We start from the raw sequence: 18,070 nt of genomic DNA, 5'->3' as shown, positions 1-18,070 counted from the left end.
GTAGGGTGGTAGCCTTGAGCTGAAGAGCTCAGGGACAGCATCCAGGCTGAGTTCAAGCCCCATGACCCACAAAAAAAAAAATTGAAAAAAATGAAAAAATTAAAAAAATAAAAATGAGTGACCCACCTATGCTTGTAGTTTAGCACTCTTTGAAGTGATATATTCATAATACTCTCATAGTACACACATTATTTGCACATATACATACACACATATACATACACAGTGTTAGTGATTCTATCTTGGGATAATTAGTAAATGAACATCCAATGGCCTAGAAGATCTTATTGTTGCTTATCATTGTTTTATCTTGAACAAGCTTAGTAACAGTTTTGCTTCCCATGGTTTGAGTTACCTATAGTTAACTGTGGTAAAAAAAATATTAGATGGAAAATTCCAGAAGGAAACCATTTTTAAGTTATGCCATTCTGAGTAGCACCATGAAACCTGCTACCCCTTTCTGCCCCACCTAGAATGTGAGTCATCTTATTGTTTGGTGTATCAATGCTCTAGATATTGCCTGTCAGACATTGTCATGGGCTAATAATGTAGGATCTCTGAAACAGCTGATCCTAGCATTCTCAGATCAAGGTTGTCTAATGCTGCATCACAGTGACTATGTCATAAAACTTACACGTTAACGCAAATATTTTACATGTTACATTGTTAGAAAAAGTATGAATATAGTACAGTAGTGAAAGATACCACATTATGTAAGGGTTTTTAATTGTATTTATTGATTTATTTTTGTACCAGTCTTAGAGCTTGAACTCAGGGACTGAGTGCCATTCCTGAGATTTCTAGCTCAAGACTAGCACTTTGTTCTTCGTTGTTGTTACTTTGTGGCAGTTAATTAGAGATAAGAGTTTTGAGGTAGGGGCCGGGAGTTTGGCCTAGTGGTTAAAGTGCTTGCCTAGCATGCACGAAGGCCTGGGTTCAATTCCTCAGTACCACATACATAGAAAAAAAGCCGGAAGTGGTGCTGAGGCTCAAGTGGTAGAGCTCTAGCCTTGAGAAAGTCCAAGGACAGTGCTCAGGCCCTGAGCTCAAGCCCAGGACTGGCAAAAAAAAAAAAAAGTTTTGAGGTATCTGCCTCATACTTCAACATCCTCATACTTCAACATCCTTAGTAGCTAGGATTACAGGCATGAGCCACCGGCACCTGGCTTATATAAGTTTTATTACAGTATATTACAATAATTGTTCTGTTTTTTATTTTTACATGCCTAATTTATAAATACAACTTTATCATAGGTATGTATGTGTAGAAATAATATGTATCTGCTTTGGAATTGTTTATCCATGGTTTCAGACGTGGAATCCTGATTGTTGATCTTTGAATGTATTTATCATAGAAAAAGACTGCTGTAACTTTCTATTTGTGAAATAGATGACACATTCTTACTCAAAGTAGAAAACTGGTCTTTCTTTTTACAGGATAAATATTCTTCTGGAGCAAATGGAGACACTTTTAACAGGACTTCAGTTTCATCACCAGGTATGTTTTAAGGGAAAAAGGTAAAATGTTTTAGATTTAGAGGCTATTTAGTGAGTGAGGAGCATGTTGGCAAACGTATGATTATAAAAGGGTGTTTAAAATTTTCTGTGAAGCCAGGCGCCGCTAGCTCACACCTGTAATCCTAGCTACTCTGGAGGCTGAGATCTGAGGATCATGGTTCAGAGTCAGCCCGGGCACAAAAGTTCCTGAGAACTCTTATCTCTAACTACCAGAAAACCAGAAGTGGTGCTGTGGCTCAAAGTGGTAGAGCACTAGCCTTGAGCTGAAGAGCTCAGGGACAGTGCCCAGGCCCCAGAGTTAAAGCTCCATGACCACTACTACCAACAAAAATAATGGTGAGAATATATTTTAATGTAATTTGGATGTTTTGGGTTGAGGTACTTCTGGCTAGAGTAGAGAAAAGAATGGAGAATGTATTTATTGGGTTGCTATAAAACCTTTGCCCAACATGGAGGTTTCACATTGGGTTTCTAGGTTGCTAGGGCATTGTCAGGGTTCTTAGTGATAGTAACGGAGAAGACAGACTATAGAATTATTTAAGCAGGTTCCTACAATGGTGATTGGCTGGGTAACAACCATCAAGCCATTACCATCAAGAATACTATTGAGTTTCTTTGGGGTCAGAAAACTAGGAAAGTTCCTAAGAGAAATTAATGTTTAGGTAAAGGAGATCCTGTTGTCTTCAACTCTCTTTTCTGCATTTGTTCCCACCTGGCTTGTGCCCCACCCTATTGAACTGTTTTGCATACTATGTAGATTTGTGTAGATGGCAAAAATAGTGGAAAGGATAGGACTTGGACTAGGAAACTAAATCTAGGCAAGCGTTTTTTTTTTTTTTACTTTGTTGAAGTCCAAAACAGGTTGAAATGTGATTGTTTAGAAATAGGTTTGAAAGTTTTTTGTGTTAAAACGTACATAAATTATTTTGATCATTCTATGTTTATAGTGCAGTAGCACTAAGTATTATTATGTACTAACCATTACTCACCATCTATCTCTAGAACTTTTTCACTTCCCAGACTGAAATTCTATATGCATTAAACATTAGCTCCTGATTTCCTCCTTTTGGGTGGGGGAGGTTCCCAAGTTTTATTCAAGAACTCACACAAAATATTCCAGATAAATGAATTTTAATCCTTGTTTCTTCCTCTTCTTCGTCCTGGTTCATAAGGAAGTAATGTAATTCATAATTCTCTTTGCTGTTAGAAACTATGTAGATTATTCTTCTTCACATAGTTTTTGGTGAGATATTTCAAATACCTTTTGGAAAAAGGCACCTCAGAGGTTACAGTGATCTTGCTCTTACTTCTCTCGATGGTGACTACCCTTCCACTGAGATTTCCAGCTTTCCCCTTCACCTTGATTCTCTCTGGGAGAAACTGCTCAAATTTAGCAGCATCCATGATTCCACCTTCTACAGGGTGGGTGCAGTCCAGGATGAACTTCAGAACCTGTTTCTTTTTTTTGCCCCCCTTCGCCACAAACTTTTTCAGCAGCGGAGGCAGAAAGGGTGATTTCCTCCTTTCTTTAGTCCCTGATAAGCATCATTGTACTTTCTTTTGAGTTATTATTTCTTTTAAGGAAGAGGCCTTTTTAAGTGTAAGGTCTAGAGATACTGTGTTTATCATTCTATTAAAAAAAAAAGGATGAGCTAAATATTTAACATTTTGTAATCAAAGGATTGTCCTGCTTTAAAGTAAGCTTATAGTAAGATAGTTTAAAATGTGATGGATAACCTTTTCAAAGTTCCATATACATTTTGCCCTCTCTGGTAGCTGTCAAGTTGCCTTGAAATATGCACTATTACTTTGTAAAGCCATTATATACTGGAAAGTGGTGGGTAAAAGTATAAGCAAAAATGTTGAGTGTTCACTCTTTGTATTAACATTGTGATTGCTGCTTATTTCTAAAAAATGTAAATGTATTTGAGAGTTTGTCAGGTTCAAACGTTTAATTCTCATGTGAATCTAAAGTTCAAGATAAATCTCTTTAGAGAAGTTTAGATAAGCTTTTCTAATTGTAATTTATCTTTCATATAAATAAATACTAGTTTAATATATAAATACTCAAATCATCAGAAGTTTGGGATTGCTGCCTAAAATTACTAAATGGCTCATCTTGCTTCTACTATATGATTGATCTCTCTTTCTCTCTGTACTTGAAATGTTAAAAAAAGGACAAAATTGGTTGGGAGTTTAGCCCAGTGGTAGAGTGCCTGCTTAACATGCACAAAGACCTGGGTTCAATTCCTCCGTATCACATATATAGAAAAAGCCAGAAGTAGTGCTGTAGCTTAAGTGGGAGGGCTCTAGCCTTGAGAAAGCCCAAGGACAGTGCTCAGGCCCTAAGTTCAAGCTACTCATGAATCTTTCTATTGTCTAGTCAAATCCTGTTATTATGTATCTTGCTTTTTACTTACGATATTGTGTAGAAAACCCTTCTCAGCAACTGGTATAATCTAATTTTTTCTAAAATTAAATGAAAAATTCAAATTACTTGGCTTTAAAATGTTAAATAGTAACTCTGTTACTTATGATGAAAAGCATGTAATACCCTTTGTAGGTACTTTTAAATAAACATTTCTAAAGCTTTTACAATCTTACTTGATTCTGTATTTTGAAAACTATAAATTATATACCTTGATATGTAGGAGCTTTAGTTTATTGTTTAAAGCATTGATGGGCTTATTTTAATTTCTGAGAAATTACTTGTGTTACTTTCTGTAATGATGACTGCAATTTTATCTGAAGTTAATTCTGTTCTTGTTAATGTTTCAATCTCTTCCAACCCCTCTGTGTGTGTGTGTGTGTGTGTGTGTGTGTGTATGTATGTATGTGTTTGCATACACACATTTATGTGTTAGTCTTATGCTTTATCTAGATGATTCTTGTCTGTATTTTGTACTTAAATATAGGGTAGACCTGTAAAATACATGAAGTTCAACTCTGCGCAGATTGTTGAGTGGTAGCCTCTACTACCAGTGATTGGACAAAGACTCTGTTTGTGAGAGCAGTTTCCTGTCCCTGCCCCCTTCCTCCTTCCCTTATTTTCTCCTGATATGGTCTTCCTATGTATCTCAAACTGGCCTGAACTTGCTATAGTCCAGTTTTGGCATTGAACTTGAAATCCTCTTGATAGTTAATTGTATGTAAGAATGTTTCCTGCTTTCCTGTTGCTGATGGCTTCAAACCACAGTCCTCAGATCTCAGCTTCCTGAGTTGCTAGGATTACAGATGTGAGCCACTGGTGCTTGGCATTACTGGATTTTTGGTTTGTTTTGATTGCCCTTCTGATTAGGGTGAGATGGATTTTCGTGTTTTGAATTGTATTTATTTTATGACTAAGGATAACGTTTCTTCATGTGTCTATTAGCCATTTGTAATTGTGGTAATGGCTCAGTTTGCCCATTTATGAATTGGGTTATTTGTTCTCTTGCTGCTTAATTTTTTGAGGTTTATGAATATTAAGTGACTAGCTGGCAGAGATTTTTCTCCCATTCTGTGGGTTATCGTTGGGTCTAGTGGTATTTGTTGCTGTTGTGTAGAAACTTTACTTTTATATAGTTCTATTTGTCAGTTGTTGCTCTTATCCTTCATGCATCTAGAGTCCTACCTAGAAAAACATTTACTGTATCTATAACTTTCAGGGTTTTTCCTTCAAATTTCAGGTCTTTGACTTCTTTGACTCAGAGTTGAATTTTGTAAGAGATTTAGTTGCAGTCTCTTGCAGATGGATGCTGAATTTTTATATGATCATTTGTTGAAGAAATGTTTTTTATTCCATTGTATGTTCTTGATTCCTTTGTCCAAAATTAGTTGGTTGTAGGTATGTAGTTTTATTCCTGGGTCTTCTACACTATTCCATTGTTTTTTGACTTGCTTTTGTTGCAATATCAAGCTGTTTTAATTACCGTACTGTATCGTATAATTGGAAGTATGATATTGTAATATTGTATACCTCCAGTGGTGCTTTGGGTTTTTTTGTTTGTTTTGTTTTATGTCATGGGGATTGAACTCTGGCCAGGGCTGTCCCTGAGCTCTTCACCTCAAGGCTACCACCCTACCCTTGAGCCATAGACCCACTTTCCATTTTCTAGTGATGAATTGGAGATGAGTCTCTCAGCTTTGTATTGCCTGGGCTGTGTTTAAACCTTGATCCTCATATCTCAGCCTCCGAGTAGCTAGGATTAACAGGCATGAGCCACTGTACCCGACTCAGTGGTGCTTTTTTTTTAATATAATGCTTAGAATTGCTTTTATTATTTAGATTATTTTATACCTTGATATGATCTTTTGGATTGATTCTGTAATTCTCTGAGGAATGGTATTGGCATTTTGATGGGTACTGCATTCAGTTTGTATGTTGCTTTTGGCAATATGTCCATTTTCACAATACTAATTCTGCTAATCTATGAGCATGGGTTGTCTTTCCATGTCCTGATGTGTTCTTTAATTTCTTCATGGTTTTACTGCTTTCACTGTAGAAGCCATTTACTTCTTTGGTTAATACCTAGGTCTTTGTTGTTTTTGAAACTATTATAAATGGAATTATTTTACTGATTGTTATGCTCAGGCAGTATATTTTTAGTATGTAGAAATCCAGGCACTAGTGGTTTATGCCTATAATCCTAACCATTCAGGAGACTGAAATATGAGGATCATGGTTCAGAGCCAGCTTAGAGAGGATAAATTGTTCAACTCTTATCCACTTAGCCAGCAAAGTTGGAACTATAGACATGACTCAAGTAGTAGAGCAGGAACTATGCAAGTTCAAGTGCCAGTACCAGCACACACAATCTATATTTATTTTCTTGGACACTATCTCCTGTTTCTTTGCTTTCTCCCAGTTTCTTTCTCTCATTCCTGCCCACAAGTTACATTGTTCATTTTCCACCTGGTGTATACTAAATAGCATGATTGTGTTTGTTTACCCTTCCTCCCTCCTTTCTGCACCCCTTCCTTTGTCCCCCAAAGAAAAAGCAATCCTAAAAGCAAACACGAACACTTTATCACCACTATCACCAAATAAATTTCCTGAAATTTATTTCCTTAAGTAGTATTTTAATGGTCAGAGGAGTTATACCCTTGGATTCCTTCACTAAGGGTACTCTCCTTTGTTTGTACGTATGAATGTCTAGAGTTTCTTTTTTAAAATTTTTACCAGTCCTGGGGCTTGAACTCAGGGCCTGAACACTGTCCTTGGGCTTTCCTCAAGGCTAGGGCTCTCCAACTTGAGCCACAGCATCATTCCAGTTTTTTTTTTTTTGTATGTGGTACCAAGGAGTCGAACCCAGATCTTCATGCTAGGCAGACACTCTACCACTAGGCCAAACTCTGGCTGCCTAGAGTTCTGTATAGAGAAAAGTTGCTCTATTTGTTTCTCTGAGCTTGGCTTACTTACCTCAGTATGATGTGTTTTAGGTTCATTCATTTCCTTGCAAATCACATCTTATTTTTTTTGTTAGGTCTATAGTGTAGCTGAGTTATAAGGTGTTTTCCACTACTGCCCAATTTTTTTGTTAAGATGGGGTTTTGCTAACTCATTATGTGGCCTGGCGTTGAAGTGTGTTCCTCTCAATTTGCATGCGTAGTAGCTGATTTTACAGGTGTATTGTATGTGTGAGCTACTGTGCCTGGCTCAACACATAAAATTTTAATTTAGAAAATTATAGTTTAAATTGTAATGTATAGTGTAAACTGTAATATATACTTTAAACAGTATGTGGTTTATGCTTATCCTTGCTATTCTGGGTATTTAATAAGCATAAAACCTGTTAACAATCATGTGGTTAAAAATTACTACCATTGAGGGTGGCTAGGAATCTGGCCTAGTGGTAGAGTGCTTGCCTAGCATGCATGAAGACCCAGTTTCAATTCCTCGGTACCATATACATAGAAAAAAGTTGGAAATGGTGCTGTGGCTCAAGTGGTAGAGCTCTAACCTTGAGAAAGCTCAAGGATAGCATTCAGGCCCTGAGTTCAAGCCCCAGGACTGGAAAAAAATTGCTATCATCTAAATAAAAGCCCACAGAGTGGGAGATTATTTTCACTAGCTCTGCAGGTCCTCATATCTAAAATGCACTTAGAGGTTAAAAAAATGTTAACCCAGGGCTGAGAGTTCGGCCCACATACATAGAAAAAAGCTGGAAGTGGTGCTGAGGCTCAAGTGGTAGAGCTCTAACCTTGAGAAAGTCCAAGGACAGTGCTCAGGCCTTGAACTCAAGCCCAGGACTGGAAAAAAAAAATGTTAACCCACCTCCAAAAATAAACCCTCAAAGAAACAACCCATTTAATGAATATGCTAAAGACTTAAAGATAGACTTCTCAAGCTGGGCTCAGTGGCTCACGCCTGTAATTTAGCTACTCAGAAGGCTGAGATCTGAAGTTCATGGTTCAAAGGCCACCTGGGCACAAAGTGTGAGACTCTTATCTCCAGTTAACCACCAGAAAACTGGCAGTGGCTCAAGTGGTAGGGTGGTAGCCTTGAGCTAAAAAAGCTCAGGGACAGTGCCCAGGCCCAGAGTTTGTCCCATGACTGACCAAAAAAAAAAAAAGACTTCTCAGAAGAAGTAAGAATGACCAATGTACATATTAAAAAAATGTTCAACATCTATCACCATAAAAGAAATGCAAATCAATACAAGATTGAGATTTCACCTTATCCCAGTTAGAATGGTCATTATTAAGAAAACTTACAACAGATGCTGGTGGGGATGTGGCCAAAAGGGAATACTACTACATTGTTTGTGGGAATGTAAACTTGTTCTCACCCACTCTGTGGAGATTCCTCAAAAGACTAAACACAGAGCTTCCCTTTGGCCCAGCAATTCCCCTCCTGGGCATTTATCTAATAAATGAGATTTAGTTAGCCTTTTTATTTTGGAGACCTATCAATTCATTGCCTCATATTTTTAAAAAAACTAAGTTTCTTAACTTTGTGGGTGTGTATAAATACCTAAATAATTTTATATAAATTGCTTCAAAATGGTATTTGCTTTAGAAATGGACAACGGATCTTCAAGAAAAGATCCTTTCTTGAGAACTGGATTTGGCTCTGGGAGGAGTTTGGGGAACAGAGGTAAGTATCATTGTCTTTTAATTTCCTGAACTGTTGAATGATGGAATAAAGGCTCTAATGACTTTAATGCAAAGCCCAGGTGGTTAATAGCTCAGCATGTAGTAGAGATTTTGGATAATGATTTCCTTTATTTGAAATATCACAGTTCGCTATTTATTTGAGGTGTGATATAGTTAAATGAATGGAAAGATAAGTAACATATGTCCCCACAAATTACTTATAGATGAGGAGTGATTTCCAACAATTGACATAGGAAGAATGCTTGTAAAAGCTGTCAATTACTATAATCCTATCTACTGAGGAGGCTGAGATTTGAGGATCAAGGTTCAAGGCCAACCTGGGTATTAAAGTCCATGAAACTCTTATCCCCAATTAACCACCAGAAAACCAGAAGTGGAGCAGTGACTGAAGTGGTAGTGTCCTGGCCTTGAATTAAAGAGCTCAGGGACAATGTAGGCCCCGAATTCAAGATCCATAATGGACAAAACAAAACCCAAAACAACAAACTGCAAAGCTGTCAGTAGGGTGAGGAGCTATATCTTGAATTTTAGATTTCTCAAGAAAAGCTGAATGCCAAGAGCGTGGTAGCTCACGCCTGTAATCCTAGTTACTCAGGAGGCTGAGATCTGAGGATTGCAGTTTGAAGCCAGTCCAGGAAGAAAAATCCCTATGAGACTCATCTCCAATTAACCACTCAAAAACTGGAAGTGGCACTGTGGCTCAAAATGGTAGAGTGCTAGCCTTGAGCAAAAGAGGCTCAAGGACAGCACCCAGGCCCTGAGTTTAAGCCCTATGACCAATTAAAAACCAACAACTTTTTTTTGATACTTCCAGTTATTTTAACATTATTTTATTATTTTGTTTGATTCCTGACAATTTCATAGAAACAACTAACAAAAATTTGAATTAGTAGTAAGGGAAATCCTTACTACTAATTAACATAGTTAATTGTTTGTTTGTTTGTTTATTATTGCTAGTCCTAGGGCTTGAACTCAAGGCCTGGGCACTGTCTTTGAGCTTTCTTAAGAGTGGTGTTCTACCATTTGAGCCACAGCATCACTTTTGGCTTTTTCTGTCCATGTGGTACTGAGGAATAGAGCCTAGGGCTTCATGCATGCTAGGCAAGCACTCTACTGCTAGGCCAAACTCCAGGCCCCACATTTTATTTTTAGAGCCTACTTATTTAGTAAACATTTTCAGATCTTGACTGTGGAATTAAATTATTTTAAGAGGTTCAAATGATAGTTTTGTTATGCTAAGAATAAATACCTTAATAATTATATTCAGGAGAATATACACACAACACACATGCATTTAAAATCTATATTAGATAACATTATGTGATATATTTTGATACAGGTTTCTAAATATTGTAAGATAAAGCAATTTTCAGTGAGAAAACTATTCCTGAAACAGATCTTGCTGCAGTTGTTTCTACATGTTTTAGCCTTCTTCCAGAAGGCTAAAGCAGAGTCGGGCATTCAAGGCTGCTTTAGAGCTTGATCTACACAGTGAGATCCTGTTTCAGAAATGAAGTTACTGCTGAAAGGATCCTAGACAGAAAAGTCCATAAGACTGTCTCCAAAATACGAGCAGAATTCAGGGCTGGAGGTATAGTTTAAGTGATAAAGTAGTTCAAGTGATAGAGTGCCCCCCCAAAAGGAAAGTGTCTTGCTTAATATCTATCAATTATTTTTCTTTAAAAGAGATCATACTGTGGTTCTTAGATTAGTCTCCAACTTCTCAGCTTTAGTAATCTTGTTTAGCCTCCTGTGTAGTTGGAACTTTAGGTGCATTAGGTTATGTGTGGCTAAGTTGTTTTTTTTGCAATTCTTCATATTTTTATCATTTTTTCATATTTTTATTGTAATTAATTAGAGGAGTTACAGTTATATTCGCCAGATAGAAGGAGCATTACTTCATACATATTGATACCCCTTCTCATGATTTTGTCCCCATTTCCCCCTCCAGCTAAGATTTTTAATGTTAGAGAAACACATGAAAGAAATATTACTAAAAAAGAGGTAGAGGTAACTTACTATTGGAAAAGTAGAAGAATTATGCTGGACATCTTCAAGGAAAACTTTACTGGTGAATTGGTTATTTATTTATATCCAGGTATCTCCCCAAAATGTTAGGTGCTCAGAATTATGTTACTGAGAAGTAAAGCCAAAAATTTAATATGGGCAAATAGTTCAGTTCAGAATGATGAGGAGAGGTGTAAAGGAGAATGATATTTGTTGATTATGTCATGCTTAATTTTAAAAGTAGAAAAGCTGACATAAATAGTAGAAAAAATAAATAGAACAGTTAATAAGCAGGACATAAATAAAAGTTTGTAATAACATAAGTTTAAAAAAATTATTGTGATTAATAGAAGGGTCACATTATATTCACCAGATAGAAGGTACATAACTTCACAAACATTGAGACCCTTTCTCATGACATGGTCCCCATTTCCCTCCCCCCCCCCCCCGGCTTATCTTGATTTCCCTCCTTCCCTATCCAATTTCAAATAACCAATTAAGCACATATAAAATATATCAGATAACAAGGTGAAATATTGTAACAATATGAGATAACCAAGGGATGGCAAAAGAGATGAGAGATAACATAGTACATTAAGGACAACAGTCACTCATTATATGGCTTTTGTTTCCTTATCCTGGAGGTCCTTATATTTAGTGTCATACTGTTTGGCCTTATGTCTCTAGATTTTAACATAGAGTTTTTATTAGCAATGTCTTTCATGTAGAGTCCAAATATAATAGTTGGGTCTATCAAAGTAAGAGTTCAACATAAAGGAAATCATGAAATGAATTTCCTGATCTCCAATGAAATAATGATAGAAGTCTGTATTTCATTACTTATAGATTTGTATTCTGATCTTGATAACATAATTTAAAATTTTAGCTTTGTACTATTTTTATTAAGTTTCTGTACTGTTTTTTCATATTTAAAATTTCTCTGACCTCAAATGTTTATTTCATTTCAAGTTTTTGACTCAATTATTATGTTAATTAACTTAATCATGTGAACTTTTTCAGATGTTGGAGAGTTGAGTAAAAGAGAGACTATACCCACAATGGGTAGTTTTGGAAGTGGAAAAGGTTTTGGAAACAGAGGTAACTACTTACTTTTGATATTTTGCAATCAAAATATCTTGAGTCTCAATCTTGGGATTTCTATTTCCCTTTAATACACATAGAAAGTATTTTGTCTTTCTCAAAAATTTGTGAAGATCAAAAAGGAGTCGTGTCATTTTCTTTTTTATTTTTTTTATTTTGTATTTTTTTGCCAGTCCTGGGCTTGAGCTCAGGGCCTGAACACTGTCCTTGGACTTTCTCAAGGCTAGAGCTCTACCACTTGAGCCTCAGCACCACTTCCGGCTTTTTTCTATGTATGTGGTACCGAGGAATTGAACCCGGGTCTTCATGCATGCTAGGCAAGCACTTTAACCACTAGGCCAAACTCCCGGCCCCCATTTTCTTTTTTCTAGTCATAGTTTAAAGCAGCAGTGCTACTTTGGGTGTATATTCTGCTACATTTGCCTTTTTGAAAAATATCCATATTCTTTGCTATAGCATCTTTTATTAGATTAACTTGTTTTACATAGAAACACCAATTCTTTATCTTTTACTCAACTGAGAGATCACATGCAAACATATTGAATGTGAATATTTGTTGCTAAGCAAAGAACCAGTATAAGTTTTGAAATTACATTTTTTCCTTAAAATTTACAAAAAATTATGTGAAAAATGAGTGTCAAGTCTGTTAAGGTGCATCTGGTAGACTTTCCTAAGCATTTTTGTAATTCATCACTGATTCTTTTGGGGAAGAGGAAATTATGAGGAAGCAGCAGTTGTGGAGAGTAGTAGAATGCAGTCCTTTTCTCAGGCAGCTTTGAAGATTGAAATTTATGTAAGTGAAATAACTCAAAACTTGGATTTTGTAGAAATATATTCTTTTTCTTTTTATCTTTTATGGGTCATGGGGCTTGAACTCTGGGCTTGGGTGCTGGCCCTGAGCTCCTCATCTCAAGGCTACTGCCCTATCCTTGGAGCCACAGCCCCACGTCTCGTTTTCTAGTGATTAATTGGAGATAAGAGTCTCAAGGTCTTTTGTGCCTGGGCTGGCTTTGAACCTTGATCCTCAGATCTTAGCCTCCTGAGTAGCTAGGATTACAGGGATGAGCCACCATGCCCAGCCAGAAATGTATTCTTTCTTTAGGGATTATTTAATACATTTTACAATTATCTCAAAGAAAATTATTTTGTCATTCAGTTGTATAGTGAGATTATAGGGCTTTGCTAGTACATGCTAATTGTTTATTAAATTTCCATGGCATTTTATTGCTGGAAGTACGCTCAGATTTTTGAATCTGAGATATTAAATGATATACATACACATACTTTGTATATAAAATGACCAGCTTCCCAACTAGCATTAGTACTTGTATCAAAAAAAGCCTATTTACTTTAAATGCTAATTGAGGAGCACTCCATAATGACACTTAATTTTCAAGTATAGGTTCCCTGAGTTTATTTTTATTTATTTTCATCTCCCTCTCTTCCTTTCCCCTCCCTTCTTTTCCTCTTCTCTTCTCTCTGAAGCAGAGTCTCATTATGTTGCCCAGGCTGGTCTTGAACTTACTGGTACCAGTGTTCTCCCTCCTCAGTCTCCCAAATAGGTAGGACTACAGGCAGGCACTACCATATCTGGCTCCTCTAAGTGTGTCTGCATGAATACATTGAGAGACAACATTTTTAATTTTATAAAACATTTCTGTTGCATGCTTTTAAAATTTAGAGGCATATTTATATGCTACCGAGATGCATAAACTGTGAACATAGGTTTTTATGAAAAGAGAAATTGGAAAGTGAAGCTTGATAACACTTTTTTTGATAAACAGAAAAACAGGATTTTTGTGTCAACTGAAAAGTTAGTTGTATTTTCCTTTGTAAATGAGACTGAGTAGTAAAGTTTTAAGTTTGTTTACTTACCAGCTATTTTGCTGGTTAATTAGAGATTAGAGTTTGTCAGATTTGTCTGTTCAGGATGGCTACAAACCTTGATCCTGAGACTTAAGCCTTTTGAGTAGCTATGGTTATTGGTGTGAGCCACCGTTGCTCACTGGTTCTGGGGTTTTGAACTCAGAACCCTTTACTTTTGCTAGGCAGGAGTGACTCTACAGCTAGCCTCCAGCCTCCCCCGACCACCTTTTTATTTTTGCATTGTTTATTTTTTGTTTATGAGATAGGCTCAGGCTTCCTGTTTGGGTGTGTGTGTCTTAAAGAACTTTTCTGCCTAGGTTAGCCAGGAACCTGTATCCTACAAATCTCAGCCTCATTAAGTAACTAGGATTACAGATGTGAACCCTGTTCAATTTTGATGTTTTGAACAGAAAGTATATTGTTATACTGATAGAACATTTCAAGTAGTATTGAACTTGCTGAACAGAAAGTAGCTTTTAGCTTTTTAGCTTTAGATTGTGGAGCTGTACATTGATAAAGTGACAGAAAGTTACACAGAACTATAGGATTTTTTTCCCAGAAATGTACAAGTTTTATTTTATATTTTGTATAGGGTTTTCAAATAATAAGTTTGAAGAAGGTGACAGCTCTGGTTTCTGGAAAGGTAAGCTTGGCACTTTTGTAGTGATTCTCAAAAATGCATATGCTAAAAGGAAATTAGGATTATTTTTGTTTGATCTAGTTCTAAAATCAAGTTTTAAAAGGCAGTTATATGAATAGACCCATCCAAAGACATTATTGATTTATAGGTAAAGAATTAAGGTATTATAATATGACCTATTACTGTCCATCTTAGTTAAAATCTATGAGGTACAACTTTTGAAAGCTGTGCTACTTTTAGAAAAAGTGGCAGAGTAATCAAGAATGAAAGCTCTACTCAGTATATTAATGTCATCATAAAATCTGTATAACAAAGCATATCCTTTACTTTCACTCTTGTTCTTATCTGTGGGTCCATTTAGACTCAAGTCTAGGAGAATTACTTATTTTTTATTCTTTGCCAGTCCCGGGGCTTGAACTGAGGGCCTGGGCACTGTCCCTTAGTTTTTTGGCTCAATATTAGTGCTCTTCTGCTTGAGCCATACTTCCATTTCTGACTTTTTTGCCAATTAATTGGAGATAAGAGTCTCATGGACTTCCTGCCTGGGCTGGCTTTGAACTTGAAATCCTCATATCTCAGTCCTTTTTCTAGCTAGAATATAATGAATTTAAATTAAAAAAATCCATTTTTTTTTTTGTCGGTGGTGGGGCTTGAACTCTGGGCCTGAGCATTGTTCCTGAGCTCTTCAGCTCATGGCTCCGGCTTTACCACTTGAGCCACAGCATCACTTTTGAAAACACAAATGTTTCTGTGGTTTGTAGATAAAAGTTGAGAATCATTTACTTAATAGTTTAAATATTCCTGAAACTATATCAGTCAAACTCACATCTATGAATTTTTTAGATTGTTTTGTGAGGATAGCTCTTGGCAAATGGTGAGTTTTTATAGTTACATACTTAACTTTTTTTGGGGGGGGGTGTTGATCATGGGATTTGAACTCTGGGCTTGGGTGTTGTCCCTGAACTCTTTAACTCAAGTATAGTGCTCTACCACTTTGAGCCACAGTGCCACACTTCCAGTTTTCTGGTGATTAATTGGAGATAAGAGTCTCAAGGAATTTCGTGCCTGGGCTGGCTTTGAACTTGATCCTTAGATCTCAGCCTCCTGAGTAGTTAGGAGCCACCTAAATATTTTATTTTCTTACTTACTTTGCAACAGTGCTATTGCTTAGATATTGTCTTTAAAGTCAACTATTTGGGTACTATTCACATGTTAAATTTTTATTCAAGAGTCTAATAATGATTGTGAAGATAGTCAAACATGGAACAGAGGGTTTTCCAAGAGAGGAGGTAAGGATAATGTTTAATATTTTTGTACAATTTGTGTTTAAGACAGCCAAAATTAACAAAAATTGATTTAGAAGAACTGTATGAAAAATTCTGGTGATAAAGACCTTTGAAATCCTTTGGTCTTTGCTCTCTGCTTTTAATATTTTAGAACATCATCCCTTCCCACTCAGTTCTATCCCCTTCTCCTCTTCTTCCTTTTTGTGGGGTTTGACCTCAGAGCCTTGAATTTGTTAGGCAGGCACTCCAACAGTTAAACTCCAACAGTTAAGCCCTTGTGTGTTGAGCAATGGGTAGGTCAAAAAATAGAAATTGCTGGAAGTGGCTCTGTGGCCCAAGGAGTAGGGTGGTCTCCTTAAGCTGGCCCAGGCCCAGAGCTCAAGTCCCACAACTGACAAAAAGCAAACCAAAAAAAAAAATAGAAATTGCTAGCCCCTTACTCCTCCATACTCATTTTCACTTATTAACACTGATGAATCCAAAGCTTATTATCGTCCATTATATGCCATGGTTTTTTTTGATACTCGGTTGATAGACATTTCAGTTATTTCTACTTTTGACTACCATGGCTAATTTTGGCTGTAACATTATGTAAACATTTGTGTACAAGTTTTTGTGTGAACATGTCTGTTTTCTAGCGTAACTGTTATGCCTGTGCTTAACTTTTTTTTGTGTTATAGCAGTTGTATTCCCAGACACAAGTGTACTAGGATTCTGATTCCTTTACATGGGTATGGAGTGTTACCTTATTGTGGTTTTGGTTTGCATTCTTTTTCCTTTTTTTTTTAGCCAATCCCAGAGTTTGAACTCAGAGCCTGAGCACTTGTCCTTGAGCTTTCTCAAGGCTAGAGCTCTACCACTTGAGCCACAGCACCACTTCTGGCTTTTTTCTATGTATTTGGTACCAAGGAATTGAACTTTGGTCTTTGTGTATGCTAGGCAAGAATCCTACCGCTAGGCCAAACTCTTAGCCCTTGGTTTGCATTTAATGATGACTGATGTTGAACAGTTACAATTACATAAGTCAGGTAATAAATTCCATTTCTTTTTGAACAGTGGCACCTCTTCCCTTGTTTTCTCCCTCCTGATCCCCCTGCCCCACAAGCTGTATAGTTCATTTTCAACATAGTGTCTAGTGAGAATCAGGCTGCATTTGTTCACATTTGTCCCACCATTTCTTTTTTTTTTTTTTTTCCAGTCCTGGGCTTGAGCTCAGGACTTGAGCACTGTCCTTGGACTTTCTCAAGGCTAGAGCTCTACCACTTGAGCCTCAGCACCACCTCCGGCTTTTTTCTATGTATGTGGTACCGTGGAATCGAACCCAGGTCTTTGTGCATGCTAGGCAAGCACTTTAACCACTAGGCCAAACTCCAGGCCCCTTGTCCCACCATTTCTGTCCCCCCCATATAAGCCAAAAGGTATAGATATCAAAAGATATAGATATCAAACCAGCACAAAGGAGAGGAAAAAAAATAAAGCAAAACAAAAAGCAAAATAACAAGAACCCTAAGGATGATAGAAACTGGTATATTTGAATATTTAAGTACTGTGGAGAAATAATATCACTCAGATAGTAGTACTTAGTACTCTCAGGACATTGTGGAAACAATACTAAATGAAGGCAACAGAACATAGAAAGAAATTAGTAGAAATTAAGAATCAGTGTTGAACCAAAAAAGAAAAGATAATAAATGGTAAAATTGGTAAGATATCAACAAACTAATATGTATTGATTGTATAAAGAACACCAACTATTTAGGTATTTAAAAAACAAATAAGATAATAGGTATTGAGGCCCAGAGTTTAGCCTATTGGTAGTAGAGTGCTTGCCTAGCATGCATAAAGCCCTGGGTTTAATTTCTCAGAAGCATATACACAAATCCAGGAGTGGCACTGTGGCTCAAGTGGTGGAGCACTAGCCTTGAGCAAAAAGAAGCTTAAGGACAGTGCCTAGGCCCTGAGTTCAATCTCCAGGCTGGCAAAAAAAAAAGATAATAGGTGTTAGTTATTTAAAATAATTTAAAGATTTCTGAAATATTGATGAAGAAATTAATAAAAATAAATTACATCATTTGTGGCCAGGTGGGGGGTGGCTCATGCCTGTGATCCTAGTTACTCAGGAGGCTTGAGAACTGTGGATCACTGTTCAAAGTCAGCCTGGACACTAAAGAACGTGAAACTATTATCTCTAGTTAACCACTAGAAGATTTGGAAGTGGGGCTGTAGCTCAAGGGGTAGGGCTATCAGGTAGGGCTATAGCCTTGAGCTGAAGAGCTTAGGGAACAGCGCTCAGGCCCAGAGTTCAAGCTCCATGACCCACCCCTCCACAAAAATACATCATTTGTGGAAAACTAAAAAAAACAGAGTGAAGAAAAAACTAATAGGCATTTCACTGTTGGTCACCAGTGGCTTTTGATAGTCTTTTGCCTAGCTGTTCTGTGATCTGAAGATCACAGGTTCAATAAAAGCTAGCCCATGTAGAAAAGTCCATGAGACTTTTCTTAACTCTAATTAACCAACAGTTAGCTGAAAGTAGAAGTGTGGCTTAAGTGGT

The 18,070-nt window shown here is 36.9% G+C and overlaps 1 protein-coding gene and 1 pseudogene across 2 annotated transcripts in view; one reads left to right on the top strand and one right to left on the bottom strand.

Annotated features, from left to right (window-relative positions):
* Positions 1-18,070, top strand: part of Ddx4 (DEAD-box helicase 4) — a 44,669-nt gene that overhangs the window by 5,864 nt on the left and 20,735 nt on the right. Inside the window, exons 3-7 of one of the 2 annotated variants that reach the window (XM_090331929.1) lie at positions 1,438-1,498; positions 8,519-8,596; positions 11,644-11,721; positions 14,183-14,233; positions 15,460-15,519. In XM_090331929.1, the coding sequence (XP_090188055.1) occupies positions 1,438-1,498; positions 8,519-8,596; positions 11,644-11,721; positions 14,183-14,233; positions 15,460-15,519 (328 nt within the window). The remainder of the gene's footprint in view (positions 1-1,437; positions 1,499-8,518; positions 8,597-11,643; positions 11,722-14,182; positions 14,234-15,459; positions 15,520-18,070) is intronic. The other variant, XM_090331928.1, reaches the window with a different exon arrangement.
* LOC150064482 (large ribosomal subunit protein eL22 pseudogene) lies at positions 2,613-5,903 on the bottom strand (annotated as a pseudogene).

This window comes from Megascapheus bottae, chromosome 4, assembly GCF_031878675.1.
Source record: "Megascapheus bottae isolate mThoBot1 chromosome 4, mThoBot2.hap1, whole genome shotgun sequence".
Classification (NCBI taxonomy): Eukaryota; Metazoa; Chordata; class Mammalia; order Rodentia; family Geomyidae; genus Megascapheus; species Megascapheus bottae.
Note: the sequence above shows the minus strand (reverse complement) of the source record. Positions and strands in the feature narration are given on the sequence as shown.